This window comes from Theobroma umbraticum, unplaced genomic scaffold (assembly GCF_002168275.2).
Source record: "Theobroma umbraticum cultivar Fairchild unplaced genomic scaffold, ASM216827v3 scaffold_30.0, whole genome shotgun sequence".
Classification (NCBI taxonomy): domain Eukaryota; kingdom Viridiplantae; phylum Streptophyta; class Magnoliopsida; order Malvales; family Malvaceae; genus Theobroma; species Theobroma umbraticum.
In genome coordinates this window covers 13,041,448-13,064,516 of record NW_018397254.1, presented here as the reverse complement: position 1 = coordinate 13,064,516, position 23,069 = coordinate 13,041,448, and the positions used below count along the sequence as shown (strand labels likewise).

At 33.3% G+C, this 23,069-nt stretch overlaps 1 protein-coding gene across 1 annotated transcript; it reads left to right on the top strand.

Annotated features, from left to right (window-relative positions):
• The first annotated feature begins 984 nt into the window (after nucleotides 1-984).
• On the top strand, nucleotides 985-3,525 carry LOC110415908 (ATP-dependent RNA helicase). Its single transcript, XM_021427681.2, has 2 exons — nucleotides 985-1,766; nucleotides 2,538-3,525. The coding sequence occupies exons 1-2, from the start codon at nucleotides 1,530-1,532 to the stop codon at nucleotides 2,895-2,897; spliced, it is 597 nt and encodes a 198-aa protein (XP_021283356.1). The 5' UTR covers nucleotides 985-1,529; the 3' UTR covers nucleotides 2,898-3,525.
• Nucleotides 3,526-23,069: the final 19,544 nt, after the last annotated feature.

Below are 23,069 nucleotides of genomic sequence, written 5' to 3'. Positions count from 1 at the left end.
GGCTTGACTTTGTTTTCTACGTTGTTTCAATCTTATAGTATAAGATTGGGGATCATAAAGTAACTTTATGAAAATTTCCTTGTTAAAGAATGATGTTTTTATGGAGCAAAAATAAAATAAAAATAAAAACCAAGTGCCCATTATTTGACTCACCAGTAAAAAAGAAGAATGAGTCAAGTCAGGCAATTGGCATCCTTAGCACTTAGCAGTGCATCAAAGAAATTACCGCGAGTTTGCCCATGTATTCATGTTCCATACAACCAATGTTGTGTAAAAGCAAATTATTTCATAAAAAATATATATCATATTCGAAGGTACAAAAAAAGAAAAAGAAGTTGAAAACAACCAAATCAGGCGAAGTTGGCTAAATTTACAACCTTTTCTTTTCGTACGCATGAAAATGGCTATGGTGGAGAATGAAATATTTTTAAATTTGAGGGGATTATTATATATATTTACTTATACATTATGCCGTGTGCTCCAATCCTAACCACAGGGTGACATGTATAATGGCTCGAAAAGCCGTGTGACAAGAACATAATGGCCGCCTAGGCCAGCTTTTGCAAATTGGCCATTTGACTTTGAATAAAATCTGTTTAAATGGTTTGACTTTGGGTGAATGTTATATAAGTATAAGAAAAATGTCATTAATGTTTGAATATTATGAAATTGGAAAAAGGTTGTCAACTTTATCTGAACCTGGAAAAATGGCATTTAGAAAGGTCACAGACGCATTTAGAAAATAAATTCCCTTACTTTTGTCAAAGAAATTTATCCTAAAATGGGTTTGGCTATTTCACCGATTGTAAACAAAACGGGTCTGGAGCTCGAGTGTTTTCTCCACAGCAAAAAGAGACCATGCGCGTCCAGCAAAGCGAGTGAGGAACAGAAGAATTCCACTGACCGGTTTCTCTTTTTTCCTATTCAAAAACCACAAACTGCTGAAGAAAGTTCCAGCATTCTTTTTGGTAACATCATTTTTAACTTATAGATCTCTTCTTTCTAAAAAGAAAAAAAAAAGAAAAATCTTGCTTTCCGAAGTTTTTAACTCTACCAAAGATTTCCCCAACCCTAAACCTTGGTCACTTTTTTCAGTGATCTTATTCTCAGAGAGTGGGGGAGAGGGAAACCTTTCTTTTGCGCCACGCGCCTCCACTGCGTCTGTGACCTTTCTAAATGCCCTATGCACAGATGTGAGACAAAATGCAACCCACAGTGGCTCTCTGGTGTTGACAGATGTGGGCCCGCCCAGGGCTTATTTCCTATTTTCCCACGCGCACTCACTGCGAGCGTGCGGCTTTGCGTTTCTACCCACCCAAGAAAGATTTCTTATTAGCATTTCTCAAACACACCCTTCCTTCTCGCCCCCCCACACCCTTTTTTTATGGTCTCCATTTTATTCCCTTCAAAAGCCCTCCTCTCCTAATCTAATTTCTCTCTTTTTCCTCTTCCGTCTGTGGATTTTTCGTCTTCACTTCTTTACTGGGTTGTCTTCTTTCCTTTATTCTTGGTGGGATTTTGCGTTTGTAATGACAGCACCAAACATGGAAACGATCACAGCATCTTTGGAAAGGTCTTTACAGAACTGTTCTTTGAACCATGAAAGAAGAAGCAGCAGAAGCGGAGGTGGCGGTGAACGAGGAATAGTAAGGCGGTCTTCGACATCGGATGATAACAACCTTCCAACCACCGTTTCTGACGCTAGCTTGGAGCTCAACTCCCATCTCTCGCTTCCTTACCATTGGGAACAATGCCTTGATCTAAAGGTTCGTTCTTTATTTGTTTTCTTTTTGTTAGGATTTGTTTTTTGGTTGTTTTGTTTATCTCTCTTCTTTCTGTCTTTTGAAATGGTTACAACAGTTTTTAGTCCCTTTCGTGTTTCAGACGCAATTAATGCGAAACCCATGGCAGATCTTGCTCTTTCCTTTGTTATGTATTTTTGGTTTTTGTTCTTTAATGGGTTTTTCTTCACTGTTGTATTTATTGCTTCCCTGGTGGTCTCCCTTTCTCCCACACACATGCTAAGAGTAGGGTTTCAGACCACAACCCTAAAAAAAAAAGAAGAATAACCTTTCTCCCTTCTTTTCTTTTCCCATTTCTTGCGGCTCTTGGGTTGTTTATTCCTTCTTTGTGGGGTTTAGAATTATAAAAGAACGGGAACACCTTGTAACACTTGAAACCCAGATAAATTCCATTCATTTTGGATCAACAAAATCTGAAATTTTGTTTTCTGAAAGGGATGAATGGTATTAAATCAGAAAGGTAAAGGAGTTGAGGACATAACGGTTAAGGGATTGACTGTAAAAGTTCATTTATGTTTTTGTCCTAAACCAAAATGGAAAGAAGTAAAAGACTCATCTTTTATGTTGGCTTGATTCATGTGATAGCAATATATCTAGTGCAGTCCAATATAGGTTTGCAACTAAGGTTTTCTCATTCCAAAGCGTGAAAGATTTTTGTACTTTGTTTTGGTTTATTGATGTTACAGCGTTACTTTTTGATGGGAGTTCGTTTTTTTTTTTTTTGGTACACGGCAGACAGGGGAGATTTACTACATAAACTGGAGGAACGGAATGAAAGCAAAGGAAGATCCAAGGACAGCAGCTGAGTACAGCGGAGATTTCTACTCAGAAGAAGAGGAAGAAGAAGACGATGATGATAGCTCCTATGACAGTGAGGAGTCATCATCGGAGTCATCTCCTTCTTCAAGAGAGAGAGCGCATTACAACAACAACAACAACCATCATCGGGTAGAGAAAGACAAAGACAATGTCTTGGTTGTGGCTGGTTGCAAGAGCTGTCTTATGTATTTCATGGTCCCCAAGCAAGTTGAAGATTGCCCCAAATGTAATGGTCAACTTCTTCACTTTGATCGATCAGGAAGTAGCTCTCCATGAACCAGATTTGTCTTTTTCTTTCCTCTCTCTTTCTTCTTTTCTCTCTTTTTCCAATCTTCTTAACTAGCTCTTCTTTTTCAATTGCTTCTCTTTTTTCTTTTAATGATCCAGTCTTTTTTGGGTTTGAAAGATTTTGAGTGTGGAATGGTGACATATTAGACAAATGAATGATTAGTCCAAGCTGTGATTCTTCCACATCTTTTCTCTTTTTTTTCCATTTTCTTTTCTCCCTTTGTGTTTTGCGTTTGTTTTGTGCGCCATTGAAGTCCCCAGCCAGAGATGAGTCCTATGCTGCCCGTGGCTGTGGCTAGGTCAATGGTAAACGAACGAATAATATTGGTGAAGACTACGACGTGTAGCTTTTATTCTCCTTGGTTTCACTTTCTATGTTTCTTTTCTAGACATTCTTTAATTGAAATATCCTAAGCCAAACTAATCTCTGTGTATCATCATAAATGTATCAACCTAGGAGTGCAGTTCATGGAATTTATGGCAGATGTGCCTTATTCTTTTTATCCCTCCAATTTTCCGCCTTTCTTGAGCAGGTTACTTTTGAAAGTTCACTCTAGTCGTATTGATTACTCATTTGCTTTAGTCTATTGTTTATTGTTTCGTTTTTTATGTTCAATGTTGTCACCTAACTTGGAAGGAAAGTTTTGCTTATCCATTGACTTACTCTGCTAATCACTTATGGTTATTTTACCACTCCATACACCTTCATCAATCTTATCTAAATTGGACCAACTGTACTAGTTTCTTTACGAAAATCAAATCAACATTCTGTTCGTTATCATTTTCATCAATCATTAATCTTTATTTAGTACTGCATTAAATGTCGAATCTGTGCAATATTTTCATTAATCTTAAGCTAGAGCTCTTAACAAGATAAATAGGGCTTGAAATTTTTTACAGCAATTTTTTATGACCGGCGTTAATTAATTAACTGTCAAGCAGTAATTATTCTCGTAACCTTTTCAAAAGTCAAACCCATCATGAGCCTATGGACAGTCTGGACACTACATAAATATAACAGTTTCTCTTCAAGCAATGATTATTACCAACATATTGTCTACCCCTTTCGTTTAAAGTCTCTCTCTCTCTCTCTCTCTTTCCCTCCCTCTTTCTAAAAGAGCAAAAACAAAATTCCATCTCAAAGTCTAATCTCGTTTTGGTTCTTTGTTTTCTAGCGAATTCTTTTTTCAAACGGAAAGCTAGGATGAGCGTATGCTACAGTTGGGAAAGTATGACGTAGTTTGTTTCTTTTATATTTAACAATTCAAATCATTAAACGGAATACAAAGTGTTAATGTTAACAACAATTAATATGAGGAAAAAGAATAAAATTGAATGCGCATTTGACAATAATAATATTAGCTAAGGCATTCTAGATTCCAAGCACTTTCAAAGATTATCATTTACAAAATACAATGTTTCCCGCCGCGTAAGTAGGGGTTTTAGTTTAACCATAACACTAGTACGCGACGTAAGTGGATTCCATATGTCACTCAGTCTTTGGTTTACTTTTAATTAATTTTATCATGATTAGGCAACTCACGGGGCCTGCATTAAATAGTTTCTTGTTGTGTACTGATCAACTGCCTCACTCTCAAGATTATTTTTTAAATATACATAAATTTTTCTATTGATTCACCCATCAAATACATACTAATAGTCTCACGCCCATTCATAGGTGAAATTCGTTTATTGGATTATGTATTCGAAAATTCAGATAACATTAACAGGTGTTTTATTAATTTTTCTTGGGACAAGTTTGAGATAATTAATTTGAATGAAACACACATTTGGATTTATTTAGAATTATAACAACACGCTTTTAACAATTCGATAACAAATAAGTTATTAATTTATTTAGTGATTTTATTTTAAATTAACTCTCTATATATTATTGATAATTACAGTAAATTTAACCAATTTATTAGTTTGACTTTGCGTTTTAGTTTTAATGAATTGGGGTGGGTCAATTATTTTGCTTCTCACAAATTTCCATTCTTTCTTTCTTTTGACCCATTGTTGTCTAACACTCTCTTAACTTGAATTCTTCGGAAACACAGCCAAAGACACAAAGAAAAGGAAAAACAGTGAACAAACGAATCCATTGTTTAATACTCTGAATGAAGGTGAGTGGAAAATATGCTAGTACGAGTATATCTGCACAGTCCAGTGGGCAAAACAACACACACACACAAACGAGAGTCTTAGGTTTTGCCTAGCTAGCTATTTAACAATATTGTAAAGAAATTAAGAAAGAAAGGACTACTACAGTCTATATGTATACTATTAAGTAATGTAGTGAATGTGCAATGTGTAGTGTGAAGAGAGAAGAGAGAAGAGGGAAATTGGTTCTGTCAGAGAATAAGTTGCTTTTTCGACGTTGAAGACGATAAGCAGTGGGGTCCGAAGTGCCCCAACTCTCGGACACGTCGTATGGTAGACTCAGTTGTCTACATTAATAGACTGGATGGTTATGTAGGCACAGAATCCTCAAGCCTTGCTCCTGAACGGAATCCAAACTTCTGAAACAAAGTATGTAAGGAATGGAAATTTATAAGCAACTTAAATAAATATTTTTAAACTGAGATGTAAATTTTTAATAAAAAGATTTATAAATAAGGATAAATCATTGGGTCAATCTAGTCTTCTTTCCTTGGCAGCCAATTCACGTTTAGGTTCTTAAGTAAGTAAAAAGCTTGCTGAGATGATCACGTGCAGCCTTTGTAACTTGCAGTTATAACTGGAAAAAATGTTTTTTCCCAATGCCAACTTTGAAGGATACGGTCGATTCGTTTGTATTCTGCCTTTACTGCCTGGTAAAAACGTGACCATTGACATTTGACATCCACAAATTCACGTCCAAAAGGTAATACTATTAATTTAAAAAAACAAAGAAAATTGACAATAGAAGGAAGAAATCAAGAAACAGTAACATAATGGAACAGAAACAGGAATATTTTGAGCAGCTTTATTTTTTGCCTCAGTTGTTTTTGTTTGTGGGCTGAGGAAGGGACAAAGTGTTTCTGGTAAGTGGTGGTTGCAGAAAGACCATGATTCAACTATTATTATGATATATGCTACCAAAATTTCTAGTTCCCGCAACGTTTTCACATCCTAGAATCCTTCTTACATTTGGACGTGAAACCGTGAAAATCTCTAAATGGATAATTCAGGGTCCCATATACAAACAAGTGAAAACGAAATGGAGAAAGGTTGAACACAGCAATGGGAGCTGGGAAAAGCTCGAAATACTATATAGTAAAACTATAATGTTTTTTCTTTTAACTTTAAAAGAAAAAAACAGAGTGATTGAGTAAATGTAAAAGGGGTTTGTGACATAGTCGAGTTGTTTGGTCTGATTAGGTGAGGCCCTCCGTCCTAAAAGATTCGAAAATTTGAGAGAGAGAGAGAGATGCTTTTTATGGTACAAAGAAGACGATGGTCCATGAGGGGGTAGCGCATAGCTGGAATGTGGACTGTAGAGGAAACAAAGGAACCTTTTCTTTTACTTTGGCTTGGCAGAAGGGAATCTAAGCAGTGAGGAAGGGCTAAAGCCTAAAGGAGGTGCAGTGCTCCATCGAAAGAGATAGATGGAGATAGGAGAGGCTGATAGAGAGTAATAAGACGATGTAGCAGTCAGTGAGAGATTATTATTATATTATATATTGAATTGGAACTCTGGTCTCGTTCTCTGTGTTTATCTCTCTCCATCACTTGTTTTTTTCCCCTTATCTTACTACAGTACTAGTATAATTTTCTCTCTCTCTTTTCTCTCTTTTTTTTTTATTTCTTTGCCTACGATACGACTCTCTCTCGATTAGTTGGTCAAAGACAAAGAGACTGATACTGGGAACTGGGGAAGATAAGGACCCGCATCCGCTATTCACCTATTATCCCTTTATGATTCAAATGGTTGTTTCTGGGTAGGGAATCTGGGTTTGTCTGTTTCACTATCCTTGTTCTCGTGTCTTTCTCTATACCTCTATGTATTCATTAAGTCATCAGCCCTATAAACTATATTCCTCATCTTTAAAACAACACCCCTTTGCCTTGTTCTTTCATGGACTAAACTTTTCTACTGTTTACGTACTATATGGGACAGCAAGCGATGGCATTGCTTTAGAGTGTCACTATAGTTTTCACATATTTTAAAATGAGTTAACTACGCATTTGACACTTCAAACAACACAATATATCCATATAGAACCATAATCTAAGCTCCTAAAGCAAATTTCATGTGTGTCAGGGAAATTTTTAGTGTAGCTGACAACAGATACTGCCAACTTTAACTTATTACTATTAAGAAAAAACATGAAAAATGGAAAATAGAGCATCCTAATTTTCTAGAGAATGTCGAATAATTAAATGGCCAACAAAAAACCTTTCTCCTAATTAATTCCCAATTCGGAAATATCCCAATTTCCGCTGCATACACTTTCTCCATCTAGTTTTTTTTTTCTCAATTGTTATTTATCGTTTTTTGTTCTGTTGAACATTTTTACTTTCCCATATTGGGAAGAAAACCACAAAATTGAAGTGGCTATTGGACAGCAACTTTTGTCTAGATGCACTGTAAAAATCAGAAAAGCAATGAACCTCCAACATAAAAAAAAAAAAGATTATGATTTATGGCTACAGGGATTGGGTAAAATGACTATAAGATAAATATTTATCATCATATGCAAAATTACTTTCTACTAAATCTAACATAGAAATTGGTTGCAAACTTTCTAAAAATCTGGGATTGCATAGTGCAATCATATCAAAGTCTTCTAAATATTTCAACAAGATAAAAGCAATAAAACCATTCCTACCAAAAGGGTACATGGAAGGAAAGGAATTTAATGAAAGAGATCGAGTGTTGGGAAGATGAAATTCAATGTGGACGAGGTTGCAAAAGGTAATCTAGCTGAAGCAGACTTAGGGAGAGTCCTGTGTGATGATAATCGATGAGCCAGAGTTATTTTCTCAAAGTCAATAGGGATTGAAGACTCAGCATGGCAGAATTTCAAGCCATTACAGAGGCCTTCCTTAACTTCGTGGCTTCTAGGTGGGAAAATTCTCATGTGCTCGTCGTTGAAAGCGATTCCATGAATGAAGTGAAATGGTGCAGTCATTTTGAGATGACTCCCTGGCGAATGAGAAAGATTATTCTTTATATTGGGAAACTTAAAAGTCACCTTGCTAAATGGGAGATTCATCATATTCTTAGGGAAGCAAACCATACCGTTGACAACTTAGCAAAGGACAGGGTGGCGAGAGAATAGAGTCTTTTAAGTGTTGTTGCATGAAGTACGTGTACTATGGTGGAGAGGAACGCCATGGTGCCAGCTACTACGTCAAGTTTGTCCATGCCTTTTTCTTTGAGAAAACTTTACACTGCTGTCTTGTGACTATCTAGTTGTATTCCTTAGTTTATTGCTTCAAAGGAAATAGGTATAGTGTGTTGAAGTGTTGAGTGTGGCTTCGAACCTGGGTGTATGTATGGTGTTTAGAGATTCTGCCATCTTAATCTTAAGTTCATTGAGGGGAACTATATTTGTGTACAGTAAATTTTGTGATCCTTAGTACAGAGTGTGAAATTATGTTGTTCCTTTGGGAGGTATTCTGTATTTGGCAAGTTTTGTTTTTGTTTCTGAGGAGTTTAATCTTTTTAGGCTGAATTTCTGTTGATATACCGTTACTTGTACGTATAACACCACAAATTTCCTTCTTTTGTAATGATCTGAGGTGAATATTTTTCACCTTTTGCAATTCAATTACTATATTTTTTTTCCAAAAAAAAAAGGTATATGGAAGAATGATAAATGTATATTTATTTACTCTGAGTTAATGCTAACTATAGGTAATTTAGAGTATAGTCAGTTTACTTAGTCATTGTGTTAGTAGGTTAGCTCAAAGAATAAACCTTAAGTGGAAGGGTGAATTGAGTATTTTAAAAATATTTGAAAACCCCTTTGAGGATTAAGATACTCTTTGCAATGCAAGAATGAAAAACCTTTTGAAGATAAGGAATAAGGAGTTGTAAAAATCTTTTTGTGAGTGATTCAAAAATGATTTTATGAGATCAATGAAAATGAAAAGGAATTTTAGCAAACAAATAGAAAACATAAAATTTATAAAAGTTCGGCTTTAATGCCTACGCCTTGTCCCTTGGCTCACTAAAGAGTTTGAAATTCACTATAAAAACTACTTTTTCAAAGGCTTAAGTATAACCTTTACAAACACTACCTCTTATGGATCAAGCACAACTTTACAACACAATACCTTCTAAGGATCAAGTACAACCACACTACCTTTTACTTAAGTTAAGGTAAAACCTCTTAACACTATCTTTTCAATTGGTTAAAATACAATCACTGACAACATTCTCCCTTTTTAGGGTAAGGTATAACCTTTACAAGGGATTACAAGATGATGAAGTTGAAGCTTAAAAATGCCTAAAAAAGGCTGAATAAATCAATGACTACAAAGAGAGGATGAAGGCTTAACAAAAAGTGAATGAATTTAAGGCTCTGGTAAGCTTAGAATGAAAAAGACTTGATTTGAGAGTGAAGTGGAAGCGATTTGCTCTTGAATCTTTCACTCTTGCTTGGAATATCTTCTCTTAGTGTTTTCTTTTTCCAAAAACGTGTTTTAGCTCTCTACTTATATGTAAAAGCCTTATCATAGCTGTTTAGAGACGAAGTAAAAAATTTAGCCGCTAATTTTTGTCTTTTTTTAGCTTGTCTGATATGAGGCATCAATACCATCAATGTGGGTCTCTACACTATAGTTGCCAGTCTTAATTGAGGTCTCGATACTTCAAATGCATGTCTTGATACTTGTTCTTCCTTGGTAATTTCCAAACTGAGACAGGTCTAAATAATTTATGGCCTAGTCTTGAACACAATAGCTTACCTTTTGGAAAACCATGTATGAAGATGATGTCTCAAGACTTGGCAAGCTAGTCTCGATACTTGAACACTTAGTCTCTAGAATTTTAAATCCTGAAGATAAGGTCTTCATACGTCTTCAGTGTATCTCGATATGTTGGCATTTCCATTCTAGAGACTGAAACTTGAAGGTGAGGTCTCGATACATTAAAGATTGGGTCTCGATACTTTTGGATTTGCTCTTTGGAATTTGACACTGTTAAAGCACTGTCTCAATACTTTAGCACTTGTCCTCTGGAATTTGGTCTTTCAATGGATGAAGTCTCGATAACCTACCAAAGATGTCTTGATAGACCTTCTTCTTTAGGTTATTTTCTAAGGCATATTAAGCTTGAGGTCTTGATACTTGCATGCAAAGTCTTGATACCTTAGGTTAGTTCAAGCCTTTTTCAACACATTTTGAGCGTCAAATACTGAGCCAATTTTTCAAACAAATGCTTTAGGGTTTTGGAAAGTCTTAATGTCCTTATACACTCACATTTTGGTCATTCACTTTTATCATATTAAAACAAGTGTAAACATACCATTTTTCTGGATTATCTATTGAAATTTGAAAAAATAAAAAATAATAAAAATCAAAAAATAAAAAAAAGAGATAAATATGAAAAAGATAAGGATATGTTCGCACTAATCCTAAGCAAGTTGAAAATCTGAATAGAGTTTAAGTTAGATTAAATTAAAACTCAAGAAACCAGTTTGAGATGGAATAGAACACATTGACTAGAAATATAGCCAAGCATCTTAAGGAAAAAGGGGGAGAAATTGAAGAAAAAAAATAATTGGTAGAAGAGGAAAAAATTATAGAAGAACCCAGAGAAAGAAAAAAAGAATAGGGAAAGAAAAGAATTAGGAAAAGAAAAGTAAAGGTATTTGAAAAGGAGAGAAAATAGTTATTGGGTTCTTGGGTTTCAATTTCTTTTAGATTTAGGAGAATCGATTTAGTTTCTTTAGAAACTATTTTCATTAAAAAAAGAGATAGAAAAATATAATAAAAAAATGTTTTAGTTTCTTGAATAGGGTTTAGAGAAGTGCTCCTCATTCGTAATAGTGTCTGCTTGGTATCTAGATTTGTAGTTTGCTTTTCTTTTTAGGTTTTTCAGCCCAATTAGGTAAGTTTCTTTTTTATACTATTATAATTTTATTTTTATTTTTTTGGGTCCTTAAAAATTAAAAGTTCACATAATTTATGTAAATTCTCCTATAATGAAATCTCAAGAATGCCAAAAGTAAAGGGTACCAATTAAATGGGCATTATAAGGGTGCTAATATCTTTCTTACATGTAAAGGACTTCCAAACCTAATCTGCCTCATAGACTAAAGTCTATTATTTTTTTATGAACCTAAATCAAGCCTAAAACCTCATTAAAAAAAAAATTCACTTGAGTGGTCAATCGCACTTAAACAAAAAAGATTGATGACAACTTCTCTTAAGTCAAACTATTGAGTTTCCAAACTTACACATTATGACAACAAAATCAATTGTAAAGCTAACAATTTCTCCATTTTTGATATGACAAAATTTAATGAGCAAAATTGAAGTAAAAGGCTTCCCTTAAGTTTTTGAATTTAAGCATGGTTGAAAAATGTAAAACTCCCCTTCACTAAATGCTAAGGTTTGAAAAAAAATAAAAAAAGAATTTAAATGTGTGTGGGTGCATTTTGCTCAAAATATTTCTCTCCCTTTTTGTTTTATCAAAAAGAATTGAAAACAATGTGGAGGTCATCTTGAAGGATCAATGTAAAGCCATGTATTTCAAAGAAATATAAGTCATCATAAGACAAAATGGTAAGCAAACAATATAAACCATATGAGCAATCATAGAAATCAGAAGAAGTGATCATTCATTCACAAAATTATTGAAACATTTACAATCATCATATATGGCTGTATAGATATTAAGCATCGAGAAACAGGGAAAATTAGCCAACAAAGCTGTGAACAAAAGTTTTTGACTTCCAAAAATCATGTGATGGTCCTTAAACATAATTAAATCAAAAGAATGATCAATTTTGAGCTAAAGAACTCATTTAAGAATCATTTTTGGACCTGAGCAAGTGATATTTGAATAAAAATTCATTGAATTCTTCTAAAGTTGGATGATTTTACTATGTGTGTATGCATGATATGTCATGATATGTGCAACATACACATATTAACATCAAAGTTGAAAAAATCATTCAGACAAAAATTTACAAGTATAATATCATTTTATTAATCAAGGGAACAATTTCTAAGGTGCGTTCATCAAGCATAATTCTCCTCTAATCCTACCAAATTGTTCTTTATCTAAACGCTTCGTGAAAATATTAGCTAATTAGCCCTGAGTTCCTATATATTCTAGAGCTATGTCTTCTTTTTGAACGTGATCCCTAATGAAATGATGCCTAATCTCAATATGTTTAGTCCTAAAATGATGGATGGCATTCTTAGTATTGCATTAGTATCATCACACTTAACAGGAATTCTTTTCATTTTTAGTCCATAATCTTCCAATTGTTGTTTCATCCAAAAGACTTGAGTAGAACAACTTTTAATATCCATATATTCAGCCTTGGTAGTGGATTGAGCTACATTATTTTGTTTCTTTGAAAACCAATATATCAACACACTACTTAAAATTGGCAAGTGAGGAATATGCCCTTCATATCTACCTTACATCCACCAAAATCGACATCCAAATATAAGTGGAGATCAAAAGTTGAACTCTTTAGATACCATATGCCTAAGTTATCTTTCAAGTACTTAAAGATTCTCTTTATTACACTTAATTGGAACTCTCTAAAGGTTGATTCAAATCTAGCATATAACCCTACATTAAAGCTAATATCTGGTCTATTAGTAGTTAAATATAGCAATGAACTAAACATAGACCTATAGACCTTTAGATCAATGGACTTACCTTGTTCATTTTTGTCAAGCTTTGTTGTAGTGCTCATTAAAATGTGGTAGGACCTTGTGCTATCCATGCCAAACTCTGTGAGCATGTCTCTTGTGTATTTAGCTTGATTTATACATGTGTCATCTTTTTTTAACTTGATTTGTAGTCTAAGGAAGTAGTTAAGTTTAACCATCATGCTCATTTCAAATTTTCCTTACATGGTTTTGGCAAACTTTTGGCAAAGACATTCATTACTAGCATCAAATATAAAATTATCAACATGTACGTGCAAAATTCAAATGTCTTTACCTTTACTTTTGATGAAAAGAGTTTTGTCAACCTGTTTTTATTGAAACCATTTTTGATTAAGAAATTTGACAAAGTTTTATACCACGCTTTAGGAGCTTATTTTAGACCATATAAAGCTTTTCTAAATCTAAAGACATGGTTTGGAAATGTAGGACTTTCCAACCCGAGAAGTTGTTTTACTTAAAGTTCTTTATTTACAACCCCATTTAAAAAAAGCACTTTTAAAATCCATTTAAAATAATTTAAAGTCCACAAAACATACATAGGCTAAAAGCATCTTAATGGCATCTAATCCAACAACCAGTGTATAAGTTTCATCATAGTCTATGCCTTCTTCTTGACTATATCTCTTGGCAACTAATTTAGCTCTATTCCTAGTTATCGTGCCATGATCATCCATCTTATTTCTAAATACCCATTTTGTTCCTACAATATGGTAGTCACTAGTCCTAGGGACTAATTCCCATCCTTTACTATTTTTAAATTAGTTCAACTCTTCTTGCATAGCCAAAATATAATAACAATCTTATAAGGCTTTATTTTTGTTCTTAACCTCTATTTAGGAAATAAAGGAAACATACTCACAAGTATTCCTAGTTTTGAATGTAGTTTTTAGCCCCATGAGAAGGATCCTTGATGATTTTTTCATGATCTTCATATCATCTTTCTCCAAAATGTGTAGCTCTCTTTCTTCCTCAACTTGTTAGATTTAAGGTTCATGCATGATTTCATCTTCTTTGTTTGACTCTTCTTCATCAATTCTTACGTCTTCAAGTTCTTGTTGAAGAATGCCAATGTCATCATCAAATGACTCTTCTCTTATAAAGGGGTTAGATTCATCAAATAAGTCATGTATATATTTTTCTACAACTAAAGTTCTTTTATTGAAGGCTCTATATGCTTTAGATGTGAGAAAATAACCTAAGAAATGCTTTCATCACTCTTAGCATCAAACTTACCAAGGTTGTCATTTCCATTATTAAATACAAAACAATACAACTAAAAAGGTGAAAGTAGCTTACATTAGGCTTCTTACCTTTGTATTGTTCATAAAATGCCTTTTTCAAAATTGACTTAATCATAGCTCTATTGATTATATAACAAGAGGTATTAATTACTTTAGCTTAAAAATATCTAGGTAAGTTATTCTCACATAGCATAGTCCTAGCCATTCCCTCTAGAGTTTTATTCTTCCTTTCTACAACCCTATTTGGTTTAAATGTCCTTAAAGTAGAAAAGTTGTGTCCATAACCATGTTCATTGCAAAGTTTTTCAAAGCCTAAGTTTTTAAACTCCTTACCATTATCACTCTTAACATTTGTAGACTTTTGCCAAAAGATGTGAAGATTTTTAATGTTTTATCTTTATGAGCTATAAAATAAACACAAGCATACCTCATGAAGTCATCACCTATACTTAATCCATAAGTCTTACCACTTATACTCCTAGTTCTAAGAGGTTTAAAGAGATTAATATGTAGAAGTTGTAATATTCTAGTTCTAATTACATCCATCTTAGGTTTGAAAGAACTCTTTCTATGTTTTCCTCTAGCATAAGCATCACATAACTCATCATTCTCAAAGTTTAAATTTGGTAAGCCAACAACAAGGTCTAGATGAGATAATTTAGAAATGATATGTATGTTTGCATGTCTTAACTTCTTATGCCAAAGCCAACTATCATAAACTTTCTTAGCCATAAAACATACATCGCTAAAGATAGATTACCTAGGTATACAATATATACATTTCCTACTTTATTTCCTAAGAAAAATATTTTATTTAGTCATAGCATCAATAACATGGAAATGTAAAACTTCAAAAATGACTCTAAGCCCTTTATCACATAATTGACTAACATTAAGCAAATTATGTTTGAGATCTTTCACAAATAAGACATTCTCAATATTAGAGTTAGAATTGTTACAGATAGTACCAATTCCTTCAAATTTTCCTTTCGAGTTGTCTCCAAAAGTCACATTTCCTTCTTTTGCCTTCAATTCAACAAATTGCTCCTTGGTATCTATCATATGTCTTGAACATCCGCTATCAAGGTACCATGGTTCTTTTCTTTGTAAAGTTGACTTCAAGCATTCTTCCTTATTTTACAAAGAGAAAATTTAAACTCTTGATTTTGGTACCCAACTCTCTTGGGTCCATATGTGTTAGTACTCACTAATTTGGTTCCCTTTGGAACCTATTCCATCCTTACAATCTTACCATGGAGGGGTGTGATTTTTTTTGAAGTCAATATATAAAATGGCCAATAGTTCTCAAAGAACAAAAATAGATAGCATGGCCAATCTTATGACAAAATATGCACACATTATTTGCATCATATTTCTCATTTCTTTTACAAAGACATTTTTAAGGTGAGTTTCTTTTTGTGTTCCACTATACCATATGCCTTCCTTGTCAAAAAATGTTTTTTGAGACTTCAGCAAGTCATTTTGATTTTGTGAGCTCGTGTTCCACTTAGAGTATAATTCATGCAATTTCTCATTCTTTTTCGTCAAAATACATACCTCATCTTCTAAGCTAGACACTTTGCTTTCTAACTTAATTTTAATCTTGGTTAGACATTAATTTTCAATTTTTAGCTTAAAAATCATGTTCTTTGGCTTCAATATCATGCTTTCAAATTCAAGAGCTAATTCATCAAATGCATCTTGTAATTCTTCAAATGTATATGGATCACCATTTAACACATATGAAGATGAAACATAAGAGTTTGATTGTACCATATGCTCCTCAAGAGCCATGAAGCATATATTGGCAATTTTTTTGTCTTTTTCACTTTAGGACTCATCTTCATCACTCTAAGCAGCCACATTGCTTTCTTCTTTTGATTCTTGAGATAGCTTTTATTGAAGTTTGGGCATTCAAACTTGGTGTGACTGGGCTTCCTATACTTATGACAAGTAATATGGTTATTCCCATTGTCACCTTTTGTCATGTCTCTTCTTGGTCCATTTCTTTTAAGTGATCTTTTACCTCTACTACCTTGTTTGTTTCTAAAAAATCTCTTAATCTTCTTAGTCAACAATGCTACCTCCTCATTATCTTCTTTTTCATCATTCTTTACATTTTTATCATCATCTTTTTAGGTAGCTTTAAGAACAATACCCTTCTTTATATAATTTTCTTTTTATTCTTCTTCTTTCTCACTTTCATGTTTAAGAGACATCTCATAAGTGAGTAATAAGCTCAATAACTCATCTAACATAAGGGTATTTAGATTTTTAGCTTTTTATATTGCTGTCACTTTAAGCCTCCATTCTTTAGTTAAGCAATACAATAACTACTCTGGATAATTGCCATTATCAAATAAAAAAGGTCTTACCATAAATTGTCCTTCTCCAAGGGGAGTGGTAGTATTTTGCATTGCCATGGCTTTTTAAGTATAAAATGGATATTTGCTCAAGGTGTTTAAACCTGCAAATTAAGACCAAAGGTCTGATGTTAATAGGTTAACTCAAAGGATAAACCTCAAGAATGGGTGAATTAATAATTTTAAAAATCTTTGAAAACCCTATTGAGGATAAAGATACTCTTTGCAATGCAAGAATGAAAAACCTTTTCAAGACCAAAATTCATAAACTTATCATCGATCTTTAAACAAAAAGGAAAACCCCTTAAATCCTTTAGTTTGGAGTAAACAATAAATCAAAACCAAGCTTTTAAATATTAAAAATAGTGATTTGGCTTGAAAAATGGGTTTGAAAGGATTTAGGGTTGAGAGAACACCTTGCAAAAATGGCTGAGAGCTACCAACCTTTGTAACAAGTGACTCATTTGTAGTTTGAAGTGTGAAAAAACCATTTTTTATTTGTGTAAAAATGACAACATCTATCAATAGATAACTTGCCTAAAGGTTATCTAGCAATAAATAGAGCATATCTATCGATAGATAGCCTTTAAAGCTTTTATAAAAGCTTATCGGGTTGCTATCAATCAATAAATGTGCTCGATCTATCGATAAATAGGCCTATCTATCAAAAGATGATGATCATCTATCGATAAATGTTGTTAAATCTACTTTTAAACCTTTTATAGGTTTATTTATCGATATATGAAGAGCATTTATTGATAAATAGACTCTAATAAAAAAAACGAACTTATGGACTCATTTTTCCACCAAACTTTGCAAATCATTTTAATGTCTCAAAACATAAACTTTTCCAAGTTTAAAACTCAATTTAAAATGCTAACAAAACATGACATTTTCTTGCTCACCTAAGGCTTTTTTAACTTAACATCATACATTATGGTGGGATTTCACACTTTTCCCTTTTATGAAAATTCTTTTTCAAATTCAAATATCGCACTAACCTTTGCAAAATAAGTGTGAGTACCTAGTCTGGATGTCGCTCTCATTTTCCCAAGTTACCTCCTCATTCGAGAGATTGTGCTATTGCATCTTGACCAATGCTACCTCTTTGGAGTGTAAGTCCTTCGCTATCTATCTAAAATGGCTATCTATACCTCTTTATAACTCATATCATCTCCTAATAGCAGGGACTTATGCTAAATCATGTGAGATGGATCCAATTGGTACTTTCGTACTACCAAAACATGAAACACGAGATGAATGCTAGCCAGATTTAGCGGAATTGGTAACTGACACGTTACAACCCCAACTTTCTCCAAAATCTCAATTGGTCTAATATACCTTGGGCTCAACTTGCCCTTTTTGCCAATCCTCATAATGCCTTTGTTTAGTGACCCTCAAAAACACATGATTGTCAACCTCAAAGTTTAACTTTTGACATCGATGGTCGACATATGACTTTTGACAACTCTATGCCATCAACATCTTCTGTCTAGTCAACTGTATCTTGTTCTAAGGATCAAACTTAAAAGGGATTGTAAGAACAAGCAGATAACATTATCTTAGGCATCTTACATAAACAAGATTTTGGTCAAGTTTGCTATGCAAGATTCCAAGTAGAGTTTTATGCCTTTTAGACATGGAATAAAACTTTCTAAGGAGATGTCACCTAAAACTACAAAAGAAGTTAAAAGCATGAGACAGATTCCATTTGCATTTGTTGTTAAAAGTTTGATGTATGTTATGCTGTGCACTAAGCCAGATATTTACTATGTAATTGGATTGGTTAGTAGATTTCAGTCTAACCCAAGCATGGAACACTAGACTATAGTCATGTACATCTTTAAATAACTTTGCAGAACGAAGAATTACATGCTTGTATATTTAAAAAGAGACCTCGTGGTAATAAGGTAGACTAATTTAGGAGGAGGAGCCACAGTTTGGAAGAGTGAAAGCAGTCTTGTATTGCGGACTCTATTATATAGGCAGCGTATGCTGCGGCTTATGTAACTACAAAAGAAGCTATATAGCTTCACAAGCTCCTTATGGATCTTAAAGTGATTCTAGATGCAGATATGATGCAAAAATATATTATTAGGCTACTTGCACATTAAGTTAAGGAAGGTTATTTTTATAATTATTTTTTCTTTAATTATCTTTTACTTTAGTTATACTTTAAGGAAGTTTGGGTTAGGTCATTTACTTTTTTATTTTATTTAAGGATTGTAATAATCCCACATAGGAAAAGTAAGAAAGCTCTCTTCCTTAGGAATAGTTATATAAAGCCCTATTGGGTTAATTGTTAAACACATTCAAGTTGAGAATAAATAAAGAATATTTTTTTAAATAAGCAGGAGTGCTTATCTTTTCTCAACTCTTTTCGAAAGAGTAACAGGTTCTAGTATCTTTGGCTTAGCCAACCAAAGTAGGAGTTTGGCTAATTTTTGACTTAGTGGGATTTTCTAACCTCGTCAAGATTAGTGTTCACCTTAGTGGAGTTTCCAATCTCGCCATAGTTGGTGTCTTCACAATGCCCTAACATCAGTTTGGTATCAAAGCGAAAAGATCATTGTTCATTGTGTAGTTCGAGTTTTTGTCATTATTAGGTTTCGAATCTCCTTGTTTGGGTAGTTTTCTCTTTTTATTGCTTTATAGTTTCATCAATATTTTTTTGCATCACCACATAGTCATCGCCATATCATTATTGCCATGTCATCAACATATCACCACTGTCATAATTGCCATCTTATTTGAGCCAATAAAATGCCACTAAGACACCAAAATCATCAAAGAGATATTCACAAGATTGAAGTGGAGGAATTACGTCACCAAGTTGAAGAATTACAAGAACAACTCACAAAACATGATACTGCTCAAATCAACAACTATAGGTCTAGTGATGAAGAAAACAATACCAACCCTTTTCATCAAGAATTGTCATCCGATGAAGAAGTACTTATACATCATCTAGGAACTACTGTTAATAAAGATTTGGAAATCAACATAAACATTCTTGAGTTTGGGGGAAAGCTTCACCCAAATGATTTTCTAAATTGGCTTTACACAGTAGAAAGAGTTTTCGAGGTCAAAGATGTTCCTGATGAAAACCGTGTGAAGCTTGTTACAATTAAATTGAAGAAACACGTCTTTTTTTGCTGGAAAAATCTTAAACAACAATGAGAAAGAGAAAGTCATGTAACAAGATCAAAACATGGCATAAAATGCATCAAGAACTTAAGTGTAAGTTCCTTCCTAAGCACTATTGGTAAGAAATTTTTATTAAATTTCATTACTTAAGGTAGAAAACAACGTTGGTGGAAGAATATGCAATAGAGTTCGATCAACTTCACATGAAGTGTGATGCTTGTGAACCTGAAGAGCAAACTATAGCTCGTTATCTTAAAGATCTCAATGTTGAAATTGCATATGTTGTTCAACTACAACTATATTAGAGTTTAAATGATGTCATTAAATTAGCATTAAAGGTTGAGAAACAACGATCATGGAAAAGCTTAATGAGTTCATTTAGCCAAAAAAAATTCTACTTCAAACTGTGGGAGACAAAGTTAGGTGATCATTCCACCTCCAAAAGTAAACTTTTCCAAAACTGCAAACAATAATGATAAAGAAACTACTTCTATTTATGTTTCTAATGTCAACAAGAAATGCATTAAATGCCAAGGATTTATGCATATTGCTTCTAATTGTCCAAATAGAAGAATTATCTTCTTAATAAAAAAAAAGATATGTAAGAACCTATCATGGAAGAAGTAAATGATGAACTAGAAATATTCAATGAAGATGAGATAAAAGAAGTTATTGTTGACTATGGAGAAACTTTTATCATTTGTCGTGACCTTAACACTACTATGATAACAGAAGATGAAAGTTGGATTTGCCACAACATTTTCTATACAAGGTGTACATCCCAAGGGAAGGTTTGTAATGTTATTATTGATAGTGGAAGTTGTGAGAATGTTATTGCCAACTACATGGTGGAAAAGCTGAAACTTCCAACTAAAGTATATGCTTATTCTTACAAGCTACAATGGCTATGAAAAGGAAATGAAGTTAAGGTAATGAAACGTTATTATGTTCAATTCTCTATTAGAAATAAGTATCAAGATGAAGTTTGGTGTGATGTTATCCTAATAGACACATGCCACATGTTGTTAGGATGCCTATGGAAATATGATCATCAAGCTCACCATGATGGATACAAGAATACTTATTCCTTTATCAAATATAGAGTAAAAATGATGTTTACTCCACTAAAGCTAGAAAACCACTTAAAGAGACAAAAAGAAGATAAAGCACTCATCATTATATTTGACCTAAACAAAGCTTATTGTGAGTCAAGCCTCGTATACCTCTTATTAGTTTGTGAAGAGAATGAAGTATCTTCACCCTTATTCAAAGATGTTAAAGCCATAGTAAAAGAGTTTTCTGATGTTGTACTTGATGAGATACCCCACGGATTGACACCAATACGAGATATTCAACATGACATCAATTTCATCCCTAGTTTTGTAATTCCAAACAAGCTTGCTTATTGTATAAGTTCATAAGAGCATATGGAGTTACAACATCAAGTTAAACAACATTTAGAGAATGGCTTGGTTAGAGAAAGTGTTAGCCTCTATGTTATTCTTATTTTATTAGCTTCAAAAAAAGATGAAACATAGCATATGTGCATTGATATTTACACTGTGAACAAAATGACCATCAAGTATCATTTTCTCATTCATAGACTTGATGATTTGTTAGATCAATTGCATTGTGCTATTATCTTATCCAAAATTGATTTGCATAATGGTTTTCACCAAATTCAAATACAACCTAGAGATGAATGGAAAACTATATTTAAAACTCGTGATGCATTATATGAATGGATAGTTATGCCATACGACCTCTCTAATGCACATACTACCTTTATGCACCTAATAAACCAAGTATTCCACCTTTTTATTGAAAAGTTTGTTGTGGTTTATTTTAATGATATTTTAGTGTATAGTAGAAGTCAAAAAGAGCATTGGAATATTTAAATTAAATATTTAAAGTATTTCGAGAGCAAAAGGTTTTGCTAACTTAAAAAAGTGTGAATTTATAACAAATGAAGTTATTTTCTTGGAATATGTTATTTCAAGCTAAGGAATTAAAGTGTATGAAAGCAAAGTTGATGCTATTATCAATTAACTAGTTTCGAAGACATTTCATGATATTCAAAGCTTTCATGGATTGACCTTTTTTTATCCACGTTTCATCAAAACTTTTAGTTCTATTATTGCTCCACTTACTGATTACCTCAAGTGAGACAGTTTTGTATAGAGTATTAAGGCACAACATAACTTCGAGGAATTGAAGGAAAGGATGACTAAAGCTCCCATGCTTGCACTTCTAAATTTTGATTTGGCATTTGAAGTTAATTACGATGCCTCCAACATAGGTAATAATGTTGTTTTATCTCAAGATGAACTACCAATTGCCCTTTTTAATGAAAAAATCAATGATGCAAAATTGAAATACTTAACGCATGATAAAAAGTTTTATGCTGATATTCAAACCTTGGACCATTGGAACCACTTTTTGTTGGCAAAATAATTCATTTTGTATTCTGAGCACAAAACCCATAAACACCTCAATTCTCAACACAAGTTTAATAGCTGGCATGTAGCTTGGAGTGAGTTTTTTTAAGCCTTCCAATTCTCCTTAAGCATAAGTCAAGTGTGCAAAACAAGGTAGTTGATGCCTTAAGTCATCACCTTACTCTTTTCTCTACCACAATTGAAGGTTGTTGGTTTCGAAGTCGTGAAAGAATTGTCTGAGAAAGATCCTAAATTTGGCAAGATATGGAAGTCCAATTTTCAATATCTTTATTGACCTCAATGTTTTCTACACTTATTTATTAATTGGGAAGCTTATAAAAGAGGATTAGCTGGATATTTTGGGAGAGACAAAACATTGGCTCTTGTGAAGGAAAAATTTTATTTGCCCATGTTAAAGTGAGATATCATCCAACATTTTTAAAGGTGTTGTACTTGCACACTACCAAGATTGGAAATAAAAAAACTGGCATGTATAAACTGTTATCCATTCCTGAAGCTCCTTGGGTAGATGTGAGTATAGATTTTGTTTTAGATTTGCTAAGAACCTAAAGGCAAAAGGACTATATAATGGTGATTATCAATAAATTTTTCAAAATGGCTCATTTTGTGCCATGCCATAAAATAGATGGCACTTCACATCTTGATTTGTATTACAAAGAAATTCTACGTCTCCATAAATTTCCAAAAACCATCACTTTAGATCAAGATGTGAAGTTCATGAGTCATTTTTGGCAAACTCTCTAGAGGAAAATGGGGACTCAGTTGCAATTTAGTTTAGCAAGTGACCCTCAAATGGATGGTCAAACAGAATTGGTTAACAAAAGTTTAGGAAACTTATTGCAAAGCTCTATGGGTAAACACATTCACTAATGGGATCTTATGTTAGCTTAAGCAAAATTCTCTTACAATAATTCTATGAGTCAAACCACTTGAAGATGTCCATTTGAAGTATTGTACGAAAAACACCTTTTTAGTCCTTTAAACCTTTTTATGTTACCAACCTTTTTAGTCACTTAGAAGGTTTTGGGTCACTTAGAAGGTCTCAGGATGAGGGATATGTCATACTTACTTTAGGGCAATGGAAGATCATCAGGAATTTGA